The sequence below is a fragment of the Artemia sp. Qi Xiang Cuo genome, chromosome 7, assembly GCF_049724085.1.
Source record: "Artemia sp. Qi Xiang Cuo chromosome 7, ASM4972408v1, whole genome shotgun sequence".
Classification (NCBI taxonomy): Eukaryota; Metazoa; Arthropoda; class Branchiopoda; order Anostraca; family Artemiidae; genus Artemia; species Artemia sp. Qi Xiang Cuo.
Genome location: NC_142800.1, coordinates 58830038 through 58849404, shown reverse-complemented (window position 1 = coordinate 58849404; position 19367 = coordinate 58830038). Strand labels below are relative to the sequence as shown.

The following is a 19367-nucleotide window of genomic DNA, read 5'->3' as shown; positions in this document are numbered from 1 at the left end:
ACGTGGTTTATTGGCATGCACTTGTCCAAAAACAACAATAATAAATAAATCCCTCAGGCCTAAAGATTAAAGAAGCCTTAATGTTTCTTAATTCCCTCTTCGTGAATCAACAATTTCCCCGCCGATTATGTAAATCAATTTCTCAGGTTAAGCTAACCAAACAACAATGAAGCCATGTTTGTTTCTTAATTCCCTCTTCGTGAATCAATAATTTCCCCTAGCGATTATGTAAATCACAGATTAAAGAAGCCTTAATGTTTCTTAATTCACTTTTCGTGAATCAATAATTTCCCCGCCGATTATGTAAATCAATTTCTCAGGTTAAGCTAACAAAACAACAATGAAGCCATGTTTGTTTCATAATTCCCCCATCGTGAATCAATAATTTCCCCTAGCGATTATGTAAATCACAGATTAAAGAAGCCTTAATGTTTCTTAATTCCCTCTTCGTGAATCATCAATTTCCCCGCCGATTATGTAAACCAAGTTCACAGGTTAGGTTAGCCAAACAATAATGAAGTCATGTTTGTTTCATAATTCCCCCATCGTGAATCAATAATTTCCCCTAGTGATTATGTAAATCACCCCACAGTGTCATAAATCAATAATTCCCTGAGCGATTATGTAAATCACCCCTCATGCCATTACACGTGGCCAAACAACAACAGATCGATTGACCTTGACCCCCATTAGACTCGATCGATAATCCTTGAATAAATTATGTCCCCCATCGATTATGTAAATCACCCCTCGTGCCATTACACGTGGCCAAACAACAACAGATCGATTGACCTTGACACACCCACATTAGACTCGATCGATAATCCTTGAATAAATTATGTCCCCTCAGCATTAAACTAAATTGTAGATGGCAGCAGGGGTGGGTGACCGGGTCAATAGGGTCACTTCTACTCACTCCCATTTTCAAAATCCGCATGGCATTATTATGCAAAACACGAAAAAACTGGAGATGAACTTTAAGGTTCAACTCTGATGTAAGGAATTTAGTGTAAGGACCGTTAGCACTTTTCATGTTTAGGTAGCTCTGGCATGCCATAAAAATGATCATTAGGAATGAAAAAATAAAAGGAAAAAGAATGGAAGAGCTTATCCATGCACATTTTCTTTAAACAACAAAAATTTAAGTTCGAATGTTGGGAAAGGCGATAAGACAATTGGTAAATAAAATACTGCAATTTATCATTAACTATATTTTTTGCACTCATAAGCACTTTCAGTAATATACTTAATAACTTAGTGCAAAAAGCAAAATTTTACACAAGGATTTCCCCCCCCCCTCTAGACACGGAATAATATGAAAATGTAAGCCAATTAATAATTTTTTAATGAGTTAAGCTTTAATGTCACTCTTTCACTTAAAAAAAAAACTTGCTTTCTTTTATTTGATATTATTGAAAAAAGACCCTTCTTTTCCTTACTGTCTTCAGACTTACAAATTCCTTCTTTTGAAATATGTAGAAGAACCAATTACATTGACAAAACCTCTTGGCTATGTAATTTCGTTTATTCTTCAAACAGTTCGTGGTGACGAACTGTAAGTAAGGAACGACCCGGCTCAATAGTAACCGCAACTCTAAGAAACGAAATTTTGATACAAAGAGATAAATGAAATAATTGGCTTATTATGCTGATTCCAAATATTTAAGTTTGATTAAGTTTAGTCTCACCCATCAAAGGCTACGAGCCTGAGAAAATTCAACTGATTTTCAAAAAAGGGGGAACGTCCCCTAAAAGTCACAGGCTCTTAATGAAAATTACACCATCAGATTCAGCGTATCAGAGAACCCTACAGCACATGTTTCAAACTCCTATCGGCAAAAACGTGAAATTTTGTGTTTTTGCCAGAAGAATAATCAAGGATGCGTGTTTTTAATCCCAGTGGTGATCTTACCGACCCAGTGGTCCTTTAATATCGGGAGAGGGCTCATTCCAAGAAAGGTCATAAGCTTGTGCGCCCCTTATAAGTTACTAAGACGATTGGGTAGCAACTTGGCCCTCTCTCACGCCCCTTTTTTCTCAAAATCGTCCGATCAAAATATAGCCATTTTGTTCAGCTTAGTTGAAAAGCCGAATAACTATGTCTTTGGAAATAACAAGACCTCGCACGGGTCCTGGGGAAAGGTCTTTAAGCTATAAAATTTGCCCATTACTTATATAAAGCATTTGTTATTGGGAAGTATGCATTCACTTTTCGGGTGGGGGGAGGGCGAATTTTCTGCTGGGGTACTTCCCACGGGGAGAATTTTCCTAGGGGAGGGAATTTTCTAGTGGATGAATTTTCAGGGTAAATTTTACGCTGGGGGAATTTGCCAAAATTCCTATTCGAAATTCTTCTTAAGTATTGCTTTCTCTTTGCCGACTCAATTTTACGCATGGAGGTGTTGAGGATAATTTTCTGGGTTAATTTTCACCAGGCTTGAATTGTATAGAGGATACATCCATCAGAAGAAGGGAGGTTTGCGTGGAGGTGACGCCAGATTTCCTAGCACTATTTAAAAAATGATCAGAAATTAAATAAAAAAAACTAGTTTTTTCGACTGAGAGTAAGGAGCAACACTAAAAGCTAAAACATAAAATGAACGGAAACTGTTACGTACATGAAGGGGGTTGCCTCCTCCTCAACACCTCGCTCTTTACGCTACAGTTTGAATTTTGTCCTAATTCTTTAAGAACGACTCCTGAAACACAAGGCTCGTTTAATTAGAACAATAAGAAGCTTTTTAAAAATTAAAAAAACACTCTAGCGTAAAGCGCTGGGTGTTGAGTAGGGAGCAAACCCCCTCATATACGTAATAATTTCAGTTCGTTCTAAGTTTTGATGTTACTCCATACTTTCAGTTGAAAAAAGCTTGTTTTTTTAATTTAATCAGTAAAGTACGAATGAAATCCCAGTGTATCTAGTGCATGCATACTTGGGGTACTCTCTTTTCCTATTAAGTTTGACTTTATCGGTTATTGTAATTTCCCTTCGTTTTAGGTTTGAATTTAAAAAAAATATGTTTTTCAACTAAAAGTAAGGAGCAACATTAAAACTTAAAACGAACAGAAATCATTACGTATATAAACGGGGTTACCCCCTCCTCAACACCTCGCTCTTTACGCTAAAGTTTGAATTTTGTCCCAATTCTTTAATAATGACTCCTAAAACACAAGGGTCATTTAATTAGAACAATAAGACATTTTTTTTTAAATTACTAAAAAACTTTAGGGTATAGAGCGAGGTGTTGAGGAGGGGGCAACCCCATTCATATACATAATGATAAAAGTTCGTTTTAAGTTTTAATGTTGCTCTTACTTTCAGTTGAAAAAACTTTTTTGTTTTATTTAGTAATTCCATAGAGTATTCATGTATTCAGACAGTTTGGCGGCACGCTTAAGTGAAGCAGAAAGTAAACCTTTGTGCTAGGGTGTTTGAAAATTACTGGTCTTGATAGTTGGTATAGCGGTTTCGCATAACCTAAATGATAAAAAAAAAAAAAAAAAAAAAAAAAAAAAAAAAAAAAAATGCATCTAACTTCTTTCTTGGCTAACTGAAAGGTCCAATTTATTAACAGTGTTCAAAATAAGAAACAAAACATCGCGAAGAAAAATAATCGCTGAACTTATTCTGAACCATCCATATTTTTGGAGGCTTATGCCAAATTTGATGCTTAACAATTAAGAAGTATCTGTTTCTTTCTCTCCTTATTTTCTCCCCGCTCTCTCCCCATTCCCCTATCTGTCTCTATTTTCTCCTATTTTTTATATGTCATTCTGTTTTACGCTTGTTTCTCCGAGACAGATTACAATTTAGTCTAAATAAATAAGATACACTTCCCAAAGAGATGTTATCTTAAATTTTAGCCTCTTTTAGACATCTATAGGGTCGCATTCGTAGTAATTTTCTTTGTTTTAGATACGAAATATTGTACGAACTGATTTATTTTTAGTTTGTGGATTCAATTTACACTCTACGTTTCGAGGAAATATTTTTTTCATTTGGTATGTCTTTAATAGTGCCAGAAAACGGCACCTTGCTGTTGATAAACTTCTTCTGTTATTTATAATACGCACTAAAACTAAAATATTTCCATCCAAATAAGCTTGATGTGCTTACACAAATTTGTATTCTGAATGATTCTTCAGACAGCTCTTAGGAGATAAGGGCCTTCTCTACTATCCCATGCCCGGCAATATTCGTAAACACATTTAAGACTATTACATACTAAGTGTCAAAAAACGATCTTTTTAAACAACACCTTGCGAATAAAGGAATATATATCCATTATAGAGGGAAAAAACACAATGGTCATGGAATGAGTTTCCCTCTTAGAATTACAGTCCCGTATATGATAAGATTTGCAAAAAAAAAATGAAATAAAAATATAGCTGTTTTCTCAAAATCAATGACTTAGATCTATCTGCTTTGAAAATAAATATTAGGTTTTGAAGGACTGAATAGACTGCAAATACTTCAAAAATTTAATATGACTGGAAAGACATCTCGACTAGTGAAAAAGCACAACTTTTCCCTTCGAGACTCGATTCATTTTTGAGTATCAAACAGTTCGTGGTAATGAACTGTAAGTAAGGAGCGACCCGGCTCAATAGTAATCGAAACTCTAAAAAACGGAATTTTGATACCAATAGATGCATCAAAAGAATCATATTTTTATGCTGATTTCAAACATATAAGTTTCATCAAGTTTAGTCGTACCCAGAACAAGTTGTGCGCCTGAGAAAATTTGCCTTATTTTCAAAATAAGGGGAAAACATCCCGTAAAAGTCATAGAATCTTAATGAAAATCACACCATCTACTACAATAGAACTATAGACCCTATATAGACCCTACTATAGACCCCTACTACATAATTTTCAAACTCCTATGAGCAAAAACTTGGAATTTTGTATTTTTTTTTTTTTGCCTGAAGAAAGATTACGGATGAGTGTTTATTTGTTTTTTTTTTGTTTTTTTTTATTTTTTTGTTTTTTTCCCAGGGGTAATCGTATCAACCCAGTGATCCTAGAATATCGCGAGAAGGCTCATTCAAATGTAAATCAAAAGTTCTAGTGCCCTTTTAAGTGACCAAAAAATGGAGGACAATTAAGCCCCCTCTCACACTCATTTTTACCAAAGTCACCCGATCAAAATTTTGTCTTTGAGGATGACTTAATCCCCCACAGTCCCCGGGGAATGGTCTGCAAGTTATGAACTTTGCTCAATGCTTACATATAGTATTGGTTATTGGGACTAGCCCGACGGTACTATTTGTATACTATAACTACAACCCCTGCCATTGCTGTAACTAAAGACGCTAAGGATATTAAGGTGAGAATTTTAGGGAAAGTTTCACACTGCACTGATTATCCTGCACTGAGGACGGTCAAGCGGAGGTCTTGACCGAAATATTTGCATTTTAGTTCATATGTTTCACTGGCTTGTATAATCCTCGTTTTTCTCTTTTTTTACTATTGTTTCGTTTTATCATGATTAGCCAGTGTGGTCTTAGAAATTATATATATATATATATATATATATATATATATATATATATATATATATATATATATATATATATATATATATATATATATATAAATATATATATATATATATATATATATATATATATATATATATATATATATATATATATATATATATATATATATATATATATATATATATATAATTCCAGAAAATTGTGCACATGCGCCGAGCTTATTTCTATTCTATTTAGGAAGTATGATTAATGTTTACTTAAAAGGTAGCAATTAAAGATTCCATAATATAAGGTCAATTACTTTGAGAATTGCTTTTTTTCAAACTTTAATTGTATTGAATGCAAGTTTTTTGTGTTGCTCATTGGCCTAAGAAAATAAGTACGCATCAAATATAAAAAACATTAAGTATATATTTTAAAATTGGGATTGATTTTTTTTTTAGCAAAGCCGGTAGTTAAGAGTCTCTGAGGCTGTTTGATTTAGTTACTTATATTCGATACGTCCCTTGTTTCAAACCTTAAAAAAAAAAAATTACACCGTTGGAATCTTTTTGTATTAACGATTATAACCATGATTCCCAATGGAGGGCGCAGAACCCACCGGTGGGACATGGCAATATTTTGGTGGGTCATGGGCAGGTCGTGCATCCTTCGGCTGACTATACTTTTTACTCTTAATTTTAACCAAAAACAATTTTCATTTGAATGACATCAAATGCATATGCATCTAAAGAGTAAAAAAGATACATGGTAGTATTGCAATGATGTCAGGCATAATATGAGAGGTATTTTAAACAGATAATATTTTCCATTAGCATAAAATGTACCAAGAGGACCAATTCAAAAAAAGAATTAAACTTAATAGCCTTTTAAGCTTCCTTCAAGTGAATTTTTAAAGCTTGTTTATTGAGTGTTCTTAATATGATACCGCTTTCTTACTCTTCAGGGTTGTCAAACGTCTCCTATATTGCATATGCGGATGATCTTCTGCTTGTTAGCAGGTCAAAGTTTGCATTAATGAAGTCTGTGCTACTTGTATCGCGGCTGTATGGGGAAATCGGATTAAGCCTCAACACTGATAAATGCCAATATTTAGTATTTAATTCAAAATCTTCAGCAACACTGCTTGATCGCGGTGTAGTTTCTGTAAAATGTTCTGAATCTTTCCGATGGCTTGGGATCAATATTTGCAAATCGCTTACTTTATTTCTTTTCCGGGCATTGAGTGATATTAAAGATAAGCTGAAACTTGGGTATGCCAAAATTGTCCCCAACAGGGGAAGGTATAACAGAAAAGCATTGGCTAAATTCTACTCGAATTTTTGTGACCACGCAGTTTGTTCCCAGCTGGAAATCACATCCTGTTTCGGCCAGGGGATATTATCAATATTATAAATATGTATTTTAGATATTGAAAGTTTTTATTGTATCTACCTCGCAGATACAGTAATAGAAAGATGATGCGGATTTTTGGCGCTCCGGATATTGTAAATTGTTGTGTCAGACAAAGTAGCCGTCTTCAAGAGAACATTTATGCTACTTTGGGTGTTAACCACCCACTTATCCGGGTAGCCACAGCGCATTGAGTGTAATGTTTATTTATTGTGTTGTTGTTAAATGTATCTTTGTGTTTTTTTTTGTTTGTTTTTTTTTTTTTTCTCTCTTTTCTTGTGTTACTCCACTTCATTTTCTGTATAGTGGGTCAAAAATAAATTATTATTAATACAACTAAAATTTGGATAAAGATTAAATATGACGAGAGGGGCATCAGGATTTTAGAAAATGCCTAGGTGGGACATGGCCTAAAATCGGTTGGGAATCACTGGTTTAAATGGGGAGACGAAAAACAAAGAGAAACGTGTCTCACATTTATCATAAATATATTTTAGTTTGTGAAGCTGATTATATAGATAAATATCATAACTTAAAGTATACACGCTCTTTTATAACGAATCTACACACATTTTTTTTTATTTTTACTCAGTATTTGTTATTTATGCCGTTTAATGAAAATTAAATAAGTGTAATCAGATTATCTTTTCTCCTATTTCGGTTCAATAATAAAGCAAGAACAACAATCCAGCGAATGTATATAATAAAATCATCCAATTTTGTCCGTATGTTTACTTCGTTTGAGCCAATTTCCATGATGAAACAGAAAGTTAAAGGAAAAAATAAATCCCAAAATGAAAGTTAGTGGACGACTTTCTTTCTAGATGGAAAAGAAACTTTAGTCTTAGAAAGTTTTCAATCATCCGTCAATCCACAAAATTTGGTTCACCACGAGTTTGAAGCCAATAAAAATTTAAAACTAAAGAGCATGGTTTTTCCAAACTAAAATTAAGTTTGAAAAGAGATTTCTGTACTAAAACAATTGTTAGCTGGTACATTCTATCAGCGGTAGAAAGCCCAGAAGTTCATTTCTGCTTATCACGAAAAATAACGAATAATTAAGGAAATGCTTTGGAAGTTGTGAAAAGAGGATGTTCAAACTAGCAATAACTTTAGAATTCTTAATTTTGAATTCCTAAAGTGGTATAAAAAAAACAAGGTTAGCTAAATTGACATAAGTTATAAATTACGTCTGTCATTATGTATTATGTCTACTTTACGCTATGACACTAATTTGTAAAAAAAATTTCAGAAGTGTCAGACGCCGAGATTATGTGAGTGAAACTTTTAGAATAGTTAGGGTTTGACAAGGTGTGTTCAGGCATCCGTCTTCACCTCTTTCCTGATTATAATTATTGAAACATTTTATGGCGGGTTTTCTCTAAAATCAGGCTCCAGTTCCAGGGTCGGTGCTCAGTTTAGTCTAGAATTATAGAAGCAGTTTGTTAATATCGAGACCAAAATGAAACCTATGTAATCTTAGGAGCTTACCGTTTCTGGTACCCTAAGGAACATAGAAAATCAGATAGATGGCGTTTCCAGTTATGCTGAGATGATGTCGGATTATTGTAAATTCCCGGACCCAAAGGAATTTAAAGTTAAAATAGGAGCTTAATAAATCTGGTACCCTAAGAAAGAGGAAGAGTATTTCCCTTTGTGTGATATAGCAGTTGTCTTATTGCTTATTTACTAAATGAAAAGAAACTAAAGTCAAAATGCCAGTCCTCGTTTTCTCCTTCATCGTGCTATATTTATCATGATAATTTTCTAAAAAATGGTATATAATATAACTACAGAGTGTATTGTATTTCTAACCTGTCTAATATTTTCTGAAGGTGTTTTATTAGTCATGTGGGCATTTCTATAGTAAATAAGTGGAACTAATGAGTTCATCAAAAGTAAAAAAAAAATGACCAACAAATACAAATCTGAAAACATTAGTATCCATTACAATCTGTTCATCAGCTTAAAGAACGTCTTTCTAGCAAATAGATTCGCTATTACAGCAAAACTGCGTCATGGATCATCACTCTTTGCTTTAAATTCATTGCGTTTGGGTTTTATGTTTCCTAACTATTCTCATTAAAGACTTTCATACTTTAGTCGATCTCAGAAATTTTTAGCTAGACTCTTGTTAAGTTAGTCATCAGAAGGAAGAGGTGGCTAATGCAAATCTCTTGTTCGTAATTTATTGCAGATATTTTCGGAGTTTCCATCCCTAACTACAAGTTTTGAAAATATCGCAGGAGAATTTAGTCGTAGCGTTTGGAGCAGTTAAAAGAAGCCTGGGAAATTGATTATTTGGAAATATAGATTTCAATAGCAGAGCATGACACCTAGGATTTTGAGTTCTCTTTTTTTGGAAAAAAAATTCCGTAAGGCTATTCATTTCAGCTACAAAAATCTTTAAATGGTTATCCTGCATAACTTTATTCCTTTTATTTTGAAATCTAGATGTTATACCATAGCAAACAAGCATACCTGCATATCGGAGAAGTTTGTTCGTATCCCATAATTATAATAGGTTTATTTTCTGTTTATAGCATACCAGAGAAACAAAATATCACAATAGGAAAGGAACCAGCTTTGTAGCTCATGAACACAAATTGTATTGGTGAAATTCTATTTGCTATGATTTTAAGATGCTGGAATATAAGCCAGAGCCCAACAATTTTGTGATATTTGGTTCAAGTTTCTGCCAACTTAGGACTTATGGTTTGGAGGCGATTTTATTTGTGATAAAACTTAAAACGAAGAGAAATTATTCCGTATATGAAAGGGGCTGTCCCCTCCTCAACGCCTCGCTCTTTACGCTAAAGTTTTTTATTTTTTAAAAAAATAGAGTTATGGGTAAGTCAAACTTAAGCGTAAAGAGCGAGGAATTGAGGAGGGGACAGCCCCTTTCATATACGGAATAATTTCTGTTCGTTTTAAGTTTTAACGTCGTTCCTTACTTTCAGTTAAAAAAACCTGTTTTTGTTATTTAATTTTTGAACGTTTTTGAATTAATGCAGGTTTTGATTTTGGTTCACCATACATGAATAATTAAAACAAAATTTGTATATTAATTTTACTTTTATTTGGTTAAATGGTTTTCTCGGAACTTGTTTAATTTTATTTACGAACGATTTTATTTGTAATAAATATACGTAACTTACGAATTAACTTACGTAACGAACTTCTATATTCATATATTTTTAATACGTATATTAGGGGGTTCGCCCCCTAGTCAATACCTTGCTCTTTACGCTAAAGTTCGAATTTTGTTCCAATTCTTTAAAAATGACCCCTTAATCAGAAAGGCCGTTAATTAGAATAAATAGCTCTTATGAAAGTACTAACAAATCTTTGACTTAAAGAGCGAGGTATTGACTAGGGGGTGAACCCAATCATACATGTAATATTTTTTGTTCGTTTTAAGTTTTGATGTTGCTGCACACTTTCAGTTGAAAAACTTGTTTTTTTTATTTAATTTCTGATCTTTTTTTAAATAATGCTGGGAAATCCGGCGTCCCCTTCATAGCAATGTCCCTTCCCCCATAAAAAATTCCTTCATGGAAAGATCCTCCCACATAACCCCCCAACCCCCCCTCCAATACCAGAAAAAATCCCCCCTGAAAACGTCTGTATACTTCCCAATAACCAATACTATATGTTAACATTGGGTAAAGTTCATAACTTTCAGCCCTCCCCCCAAGGACTTCGGGGAATTAAGTCATCCTAAAAGACATACTTATCATATTTTCAAACATGCTGAACAAAATGGCTATCTCAAAATTTTGATCGGGGTGACTTTGGGAAAAAATGAGCGTGGGAGGGGGCCTAGTTGCCATCCATTTTTTGGGTCACTTAAAAAGGACACTAGAACTTTTAATTTCCATTCCAGTGAGCCCTCCCACGATATTCTAGGACCACTGGGTCGATACGATCACCCCTGGGAAACAAAAAAAAAAACAAAAAAAAAACAAAAAACAAATAAACACGCATCCGTGATCTTTCTTCTGGCAAAAAATGCAAAACTCCACATTTTTGTAGATAGGAGTTTGAAACTCTACAGAAGGGTTCTTTGATACGCTGAATATGATTGTGTGATTTTAATTAAGGTTCTATAACTTTTAGGGGCTGTTTCCCTCTTTTTTCGAAAATCAGCCTAATTTTCTCAGGCGCTTAACTTTTGATAGGTTGGACTAAACTTGATGAAACTTATATATTTGAAATCAGCATTGAAATCTGATTCTTTTGATGTATCTATTGGTATCAAAATATCGTTTTCTAGAGTTTTGGTAACCATTGAGCTGGGTCGCTCCAACTTACAGTTCGTTACCACGAACTGTGTGATCAGTCTGTAAAAGACATTTCTTGATTCTTTTCTAAAATAATTAAATACTATTTTGTGTCATTAATATTTAAGTTTTAAATAAGAATTCTATTCGCAATTGCTATAGGCCTATGTCTGATAGTGCAATTTTAAAAGTGCACTTGATACTTCCCCCTACAATTTTCTGTTGAAAATAATCTTATTTTCAGTTCTTTTCTGTTTGAAAATCTTTAGCTTGTTCAACTTTGAAAATAAATTATGCATTCAGAGCTGGATTTTTTCTCCTGTTTTCTTAAAAAGAAAATTTCGTCTCGATAAAACAAAAACTTTGATAAACTAACAAAATAGCTTTGCGTGTTGTCAATTTCAAGTGACTTTAGTCGTACGTGTGGAGAAAATATCAGACAAAAAACGTTTGTAGACTTAAATACATGAAAAATGCCTAGAAAGTAATGAAAAAAGTTATTTAGGGTGGTTCCTGGCCGTTGGAAATACTTACTAGTAACCATCAGCGTCAGATTTCCAAGTGCCACTACTGACAACTCAGTTTAGTACAAAGTCAGCTAAGGCCAACATGGTGGACTGATGAAATTCATCTGGGGCCTCTGAAAACGGCGATTATACCTACTCATAGTAAGGCCTTATTGTCCTTTAAGGATATGGAAATTTCTCTGCTATTGACTGTGCTAGGGAGGTGACCCAAAAACGAACCAAAATGAGGCCAGGAACATGAAGTAAAAAAACTAACATTTCTGGAAAGAATTGTAGCAGGGTCTTAAGAAATTAATTCATAATGAAGTAGCTTGTACACTGTTGTGGAATTGTTTGCGGTATTTACTAGCCCTGTGTTGACCACTTTCCATAGCTCTAGTCCTTTTTCTTGCTTTGTCTCCCTCTATCCCCTTCTTTCTTCCTCTCCCTCCTTTTCTTCCTCTCCCACTCTCCCCCCCCCCTTTCTCTCCTTCTCTTTCTCTCTCTCTCTCCTTCTCTTTCTCTCTCTCTCTCTCTCTCTCTCTCTCTCTCTCTCGCCCTCTCTCTCTTTCTCTCTCTCTCTCTCTCTCTCTCTCACTCTCTCACACAAAGATTTTCTATTCCATGACGAAAAGTTGAAGCACACCATTTTACTTATATTATTTGAATTATTTTTAGTTCAAAATCGTGACTAAAGGCAAGCAACTTACATTCAAAGAAGACAAGCGAAGAAACAGAGTTCAATAAAAAAAATTATGCTCTTCTTAATTAATAACTTATTGACAGATGTTTTTATATTACTCATGGTTAATGTTTTAGTTCCAAAAGAACTAAGAAATAGGATTGGCAAGTTCTTCTGACATTTATTTTTTCGGTGACGTACCCTTTTTTTGATGCAATGTTTGCGATTTCGACTATTTGGATTTTTCTTGTTAGTGTTTGTCTTTTCGTCATTTTCTTTTCTTTGGCTTTTTTGCTACTATTGTTTTTTTCAATTTTGTATAGTGGATAAAAATTAGCATTGTTATGGATATTACTTACTCCTCTCGCAGTATTTTCCAGTAAATTCTTGTGAAAGGCAGTGACACACTGGTCCTTCATCAGTTTCGTAACATATGGCATCGTGGAAGCAGGGGCTTCTGATGAGACACGACGAAGATGCAGAAGCTTCTGCCCCCTGTGAAATGTTGATCAAATTATTTACAAGTTAAATATAATCTGAAACGACCTGAAAAACGTATGCAAACAGTATATTCAAACGATATAAAAGCATAAGTTTGGATTTCAGGTTGTAATTAAGTTCTTCTGCACTTTCAATCAGGTTTTATTTGCGTTTTCTAAACAGTGTAACTGTTATCCTGACTGTCCGAAATTGATGAATGTCGACATTCACCGGTTAATGTCCAAACTATCTTTTTTGTCGTTGGATTTAGTCAGCGTTGCCAGTTGGCTTTTTCAATTTAATTCAAGGTTTGATGATGAAAAATTAGGTTAGGTTTGGTTACGTTTGGTTAGGTTAGGTTAGGCTTTTAACCCATTTCTGATATTTATAACCAAGCTTAACCTAAACTAACCTAACCTAACCTAACATAACATAAACTAACATAATCTAATCTAAACTAACATTAACTTACATAAGACTGAAAAAGCTGACTCACAAAGCTAATTGAATCCATGCAGAGAAAAAGGAATTTCGGACATTCACCGATGAATGTCGAAATTAACCATGTTTTGAACATTCAGAGTAACAAGTCTACACATTAAAAAACAGCACAAAGTAGGTGGAAGTACTAAAGCCTAATATCGAAATAAAAATTAAGAAAATACTTCAAATGAACACTATTGGATGTGTCACATTTTTGTGTTATTTACATTCACTTGATGTCCTAAGAACTCGAACACTGAGCCAATTTCCCAATCTACTTATTTATTGGTCATTTGGAATTTAATCAAACTCTTAATAATCGGGGCTGCGTTAAACGTGACTTTTTGCACTTGTGCCCACGTTTGCATAATTTGAGAGAAACAGGTGAAAAATTCCCAGAGAAGATTCTAATTTAATGACAATTTCATAATTAAATAGCTAAATAGCTAAAGCTAAGGGGATTTAGACAACTAAAATTAAAAAGTCAATAATGGGCCTTTAAAACAAAAGTTGTCCTTTGTTTATATATAACGGAGCAAGTTTAATCCTGAGTCTCAACCGTAGCTAAAGCTAAGGGGATACAGACAACTAAAACAGAAAAGTCAATAATTGACCTTTAAAATAAAAGTTACCCTTCTTTTATATATTAAATAAAAAAAAACAAGTTTTATAAACTGAAAGTAAGGAGCGACATTAAAACTTAAAACGAACAGAAATTATTCCGTATATGAAAGGGGCTGTCTCCTCCTCAACGCCTCGCTCTTTATTCCGTATATGATAGGGGCTGTCCCCTCCTCAACGCCTCGCTCTTTACGCTAAAGTTTGACTCTGTCTCACAATTTTTTTTAAAACAATAAAAAACTTTAGCGTAAAGAGCGAGGCGTTGAGGAGGGGACAGCCCTTTCATATACGGAATAAAGAGCGAGGCGTTGAGGAGGGGACAGCCCCTTTCATATACGGAATAATTTCTGTTCGTTTTAAGTTTTAATGTCGCTCCTTACTTTCAGTTTAAAAAACTTGTTTTTTTTATTTAATTTCTGATCGTTTTTTAGTTAATGCAGCTTTTATTTGCATAAAAATTTTACTTTTCTTTTGCTAAATGAATGTCTTTACAAATTAACTTACGTAACTAACTTCTATATTCGTATATTTTTCTTCTGGCAAAAATTTAAAGTTGCAGATTTTTGCAGATATGAGCTTGAAACCTATGTAATAGGGTTTTCTGATACGCTGAATCTGACGTTGTGATTTTCATTAAAATTCTTTCACTTGTAGGGGATGTTTCCCCCCTCTTTAAAAAATCTAGTAAATTTCCTCAGGCTTGTTGCCTTTGATGAGTAATACTAAACTTAATAAAATTTATATATTTAGAATCAGCATTATAAACACATTCTTTTGATACATTTATTGACATCAAAATTCCGTTTTTAAAAGTTTCGATTACTATTGAGCCGTATCGCTTGTTTTTTTATTGTTTTTTTTATTACGTATATGTTATTACGTATATGAGGGGGTTCTGCCCCTAGTCAATAGCACGATCTTTACTTTAAAATTTATAAAAAATTTTTATAAAAAAACACATTACAAAAACATGCATTTTTTTTATATTGTAGCGATATTTTTAAAGAAATAAAAAAAACTGTAGCTTAAATAGCGTTTTTTTGTCTGGTGGGAGAACCCTCTCATATACTTTATAATTCATGTTGGATTTAATTTCTAATATTCCTTCTTACATTTCAGTTGAAAAAACTTGGTTTTTTTTTATTTAATTTCTGATCGTTTTTTAAATAATGCTTGGAAATCCGGCGCCCCCTTCATAGAAATGTCCCTTACCCCAAAGAAACATCCTCCACGGAAATATTCTCCAGAGTAACTCCCTCCTCTAGCCCCCCTCCAGAAAAAATCCTTCCTGAAAATGGTTGTATACTTCCCAATAACCAATAAATAATGCTGGCAAGTCCGGCGCCCCCTTCAGGGCGATTTCCCTTCCCCCATGAAAACTTCCTTCATGAAAAGATCGTCCAACATACCCCCCGCCCCACCCCTCCCACCCACAAGCAGAAAAAAAACCTCCTGAAAACTTCTGTATACTTCCGAATAACCAATAGTATATGTTAACATTGGGTAAAGTTCATATCTTTTAGCCCTCCCTCTGGGTACTTCGGGGAATTAAGTCATTCTAAAAGACATAGTTATCATATTGTCGACCATGCTGAACAAAATGGCTATCTCAAAATTTTGATCGGGTGACTTTGGTAAAAAAATAAGTGGCGGAGGGGGCCTCGTTGCCATACATTTTTGTGGGTTAATTAAAAAGGGAACTAGAACTTTTAACTTCCGTTTCAATGAGTCCTCCTAAAATATTCTTGGACCACTGGGTCGATACGATCACCCCTGGGAAAAAAAACAAAAACAAACAAACAAACAAATAAACACGCATCCGTGATCTTTCTTCTGGCAAAAAATGTAAAATTCCACATTTTTGGAGATGTGTGCTTGAAACTTCTACAGTAGGGTTCTCTGATACGCTGAATATGATGGTGTGATTTTCATTAAGGTTCTATAACATTTAGGGGGTCTTTCTTCCTTTTTTTGAAAATCAGCCAAATTGTCTCAGGAGCGTAACTTTTGATAGGTAGCTCTAAACTTGATGAAAATTATATATTTGAAATCATCATTGAAATCTGATTCTTTTGATATATCTATTGGTATCAAAAACCCGTTTTCTAGAGTTTTGGTTACTATTGAGACGGATCACTCCTTACTTAAAGTTTGTTACCACGAACTGTTTGATAAGGGTGCAAGTTTGATCTTGAGTCTTCAAAAAGGCCAAGGGTATTAAAGTAAAACCCCAATAAAATTTTTAGGGGAAGTCAAGCAAAATCAAAACACACCATAGACTGGAGGGCTGTCAAAAGGGTACAATAGCAATATCTAAGGAATGGCTAAAGGCATTAAGTTGGAACTTGAAAATCATGTTGAGAGGGAAGTTGAAAAACGGATGGAGAGCAGCCAGCCCTTTTACTCCCCTCTTGTCCTTTTAACCCCCTTTACATTGACAAAAATATTAAAAATTTATTTTATTTGAAATAGACACAAGATATAATAGCTTTGCCCCCGTGAATGCCATGCCCTTGCAGCCTCAGGGCAAGGATTGTAAATTATCAAATTTGTAATCAAATTTTGTAATCAAATTTCGTTATCAATTGTTATCAAATTTTTTAACATGCAGGACTTATCATTGGGATAGGGGGAATGTTCGATCCTGGGTGCGTTCGAGAAGACTAAGGGTATTGAGGTGGAGTTTTGGAGAGTATTGAGGGGCATGTTGAGCTAAATCAAAAGACAATATCCACATCCAAGTTATCAAAAAGGCATTCCTGCAATATCCTATGAACGAGTGAGGTTATTAACTTGAAACTTTCAGGGTCATTACTACTAATACTGCTTCTTCAAATGCTATTGGTTGTGACTGCAACAGTGACTACTCCTGACTGCAACAACTTGCAACTGTGACTGCTTGTGGCTCTTAAATAATTACTTGTGACTTTCAAAAAATGTTAGGGGACGTTGAACAGAACACTATGTCCAGGCTGATTGTCAAAGAGGCGTATCAGCAATGTCTCAGAAACGGCTATAGGTATTAAACTGAAAATTTTAGGGCATGTTGAAGAGTGCTTGAAAAAAGTATAATTCAAATAATTTCTTTTATATTTACAACATTAAAATTAAAAATAGAAATTGCAGAAAAACAAAATTTTGAATTGCTGAGTTTCCAAGAATTAGTATCATATATCAAATAATCAGTTTATTCTCATTAGTTCTTTCCAGTCGTCTGAATTATTATAGTAACTTAATTTTCATTTATCGTTGGTGCTTTTTCAAACAAAAGTATAGTGTTCAAGGTACATATAGTTTTCAATGAAACGTAAATGACACAACAAGATTTAAACTTTTACGGTCAGAGAAGGGGGAAAAGGACAGTAGCCAAACTATTGTTTGTAGTAATTTTTGTTCGTTTTAAGTTTTACCTGAAAATTCAATTTAATTTATACATATTTTAAGATTAATATGTTCACCTATATTAATACCTGCTATCTATATGTTTTCTATGATTGTTTATTTTAATATCTGGTGGTTTTGGGTTTCATTTAATCAGTAACAATAATTTTGGGCAGTTTTGAGATAGAATTATAATAGGGATTTATTTCTGCTTGTCTTCAGTTTATATGGTCTTCTCTTTACTTTTCTTTGATATTCCTATTTTTCGGGACTTTTTTTTTAATTAATCCCAGAAAATGAATAGTCACACCTGCTTGACCACATTCATTTTCAAAAGCATTGCAGTTAGAAAGAAGTACGCCTTTGAAAATGGGCTTTTTTCTTCATAAAAGACAAGCTAAACTTAAATGTTGACAGCAATTTAATATTGCACGATTACTAATGAAAAAAAGTGAGACCACGTTCTTGCTGTACATCAGCGATACGTGCATTAAGGTAAAAGTATAATGTCCATGTTAAAATCATCAAAATGTACATTTACTTCTGAAATGTACATAATATGCCTGAAATGAAAATTCCATGAAAACCCAAATAATTATAAATTGATTATGATGAAGCTTAACGCCTTTACATTCCTTGCTGGTAAAGATTTGTAAATTGTTGCTTTACTTGTTCATAACCACTCATTAAAAGACGCTGCCCACCCATAGTTATCCTAAATTTCACCTACCCTTACCAGCCTGCACAAACGATATGGACCTGTTTTTCCACCCCATCCCATCCCTTCCTGAATTATGACAATAATCAAAATGTTTTTTACTCGTTGGACTTAATACACTGTTGTAACTTGATAATTACTTAGTGATATGCTTGGACCTACCTGTAGAGGGAGTACTGTCACCTGTTGAACAATCCCATTGCTATCTTCATAAGCAACACCTTTTATGCTGCCTCGAAAGGGTGGCTCATAGGTTGCTGTAGGTAAAACGAGACGTCCAACTTTGGCTCTATACCAGCCTGGCACAGATCCAAAGAATAATGCACCATGATGATGATGAAATATATTTACCCTTGGATCGTTCCTAGGTACACGAATATCCCCTACAGCACTCGTATTTAAATATATAAGAAAAAATTTCTCGCTAAGCCTTCGCAGTTCAACCGAATATATACGGTTATCGTGCAAGTTTCGACCTGCTTGGACTAATTGAGATCCATTACCAAGACTATATCTAAGCCTTAATACTCCCTCGACTAGTTTCAGTTCTAAAAACCGGTTATTTCTCGTATCTTCTTGATATAAAATAAGTCCGTTCTGCGAACTGGTTCGAAAATTAAAATTCAAGCTACTGCCCAATTTGGCTGACCATACTGGGAGTTCAACGTAAGATGTTAATGCTTCTTCACTACCAGTAACAGCAAAGGCAACAGATAAAAATATTAGCAACATATTAGGCACTGTACAAAACTGAATAATCTTTTTCACTTCACATTTTACATAGGACTTATTCCTAGGCTCTAAGGAAAATGCTGGGACAATTTTGCTGATCGATTAGAAGCAAGCGCAATGGATGTCCCTCTTAGGAAATACTATTTGCCACTCAAGGAAACGAGCGAGTGGGCCAGCTAATGTACTTACACGAAAAAAAGAAAAATACAGTCAAGAAGAGTCTTTAAAGACCGTTCAAGGTCAAAGTTGAGGTCCAATGAATAACGCAGATATTCCCCCAAGCGTGTTTAACACTAAGACTAATCTTACATTTTGAATGATATAATTGGAAAGCATAAGAAGGTGTGCCAATATAGGAATACAATATACTCATTGAGATTACTTTGGTTTTGAAAGTACGTAGAGCGACGAGGAAAACAAGTGAAATAAAATTAATATATATAAATTAATATTAATATAACATATATATATACATATATATATATATATATATATATATATATATATATATATATATATATATATATATATATATATATATATATATATATATATATATATATATATATATATATATATATATA

The 19367-nt window shown here is 33.9% G+C and overlaps 1 protein-coding gene across 1 annotated transcript in view; it reads right to left on the bottom strand.

The window, feature by feature from the left end:
* Nrx-1 (Neurexin 1) overlaps positions 1-18825 on the bottom strand; it is a 128479-nt gene extending 109654 nt beyond the window's left edge. Inside the window, exons 1-2 of the mRNA XM_089091634.1 lie at positions 18214-18825; positions 12728-12863 (exon numbers count right to left, since the gene is read on the bottom strand). Of these exons, the coding sequence (XP_088947760.1) occupies positions 12728-12863; positions 18214-18783 (706 nt within the window). The 5' untranslated portion in view covers positions 18784-18825. The remainder of the gene's footprint in view (positions 1-12727; positions 12864-18213) is intronic.
* Positions 18826-19367: the final 542 nt, after the last annotated feature.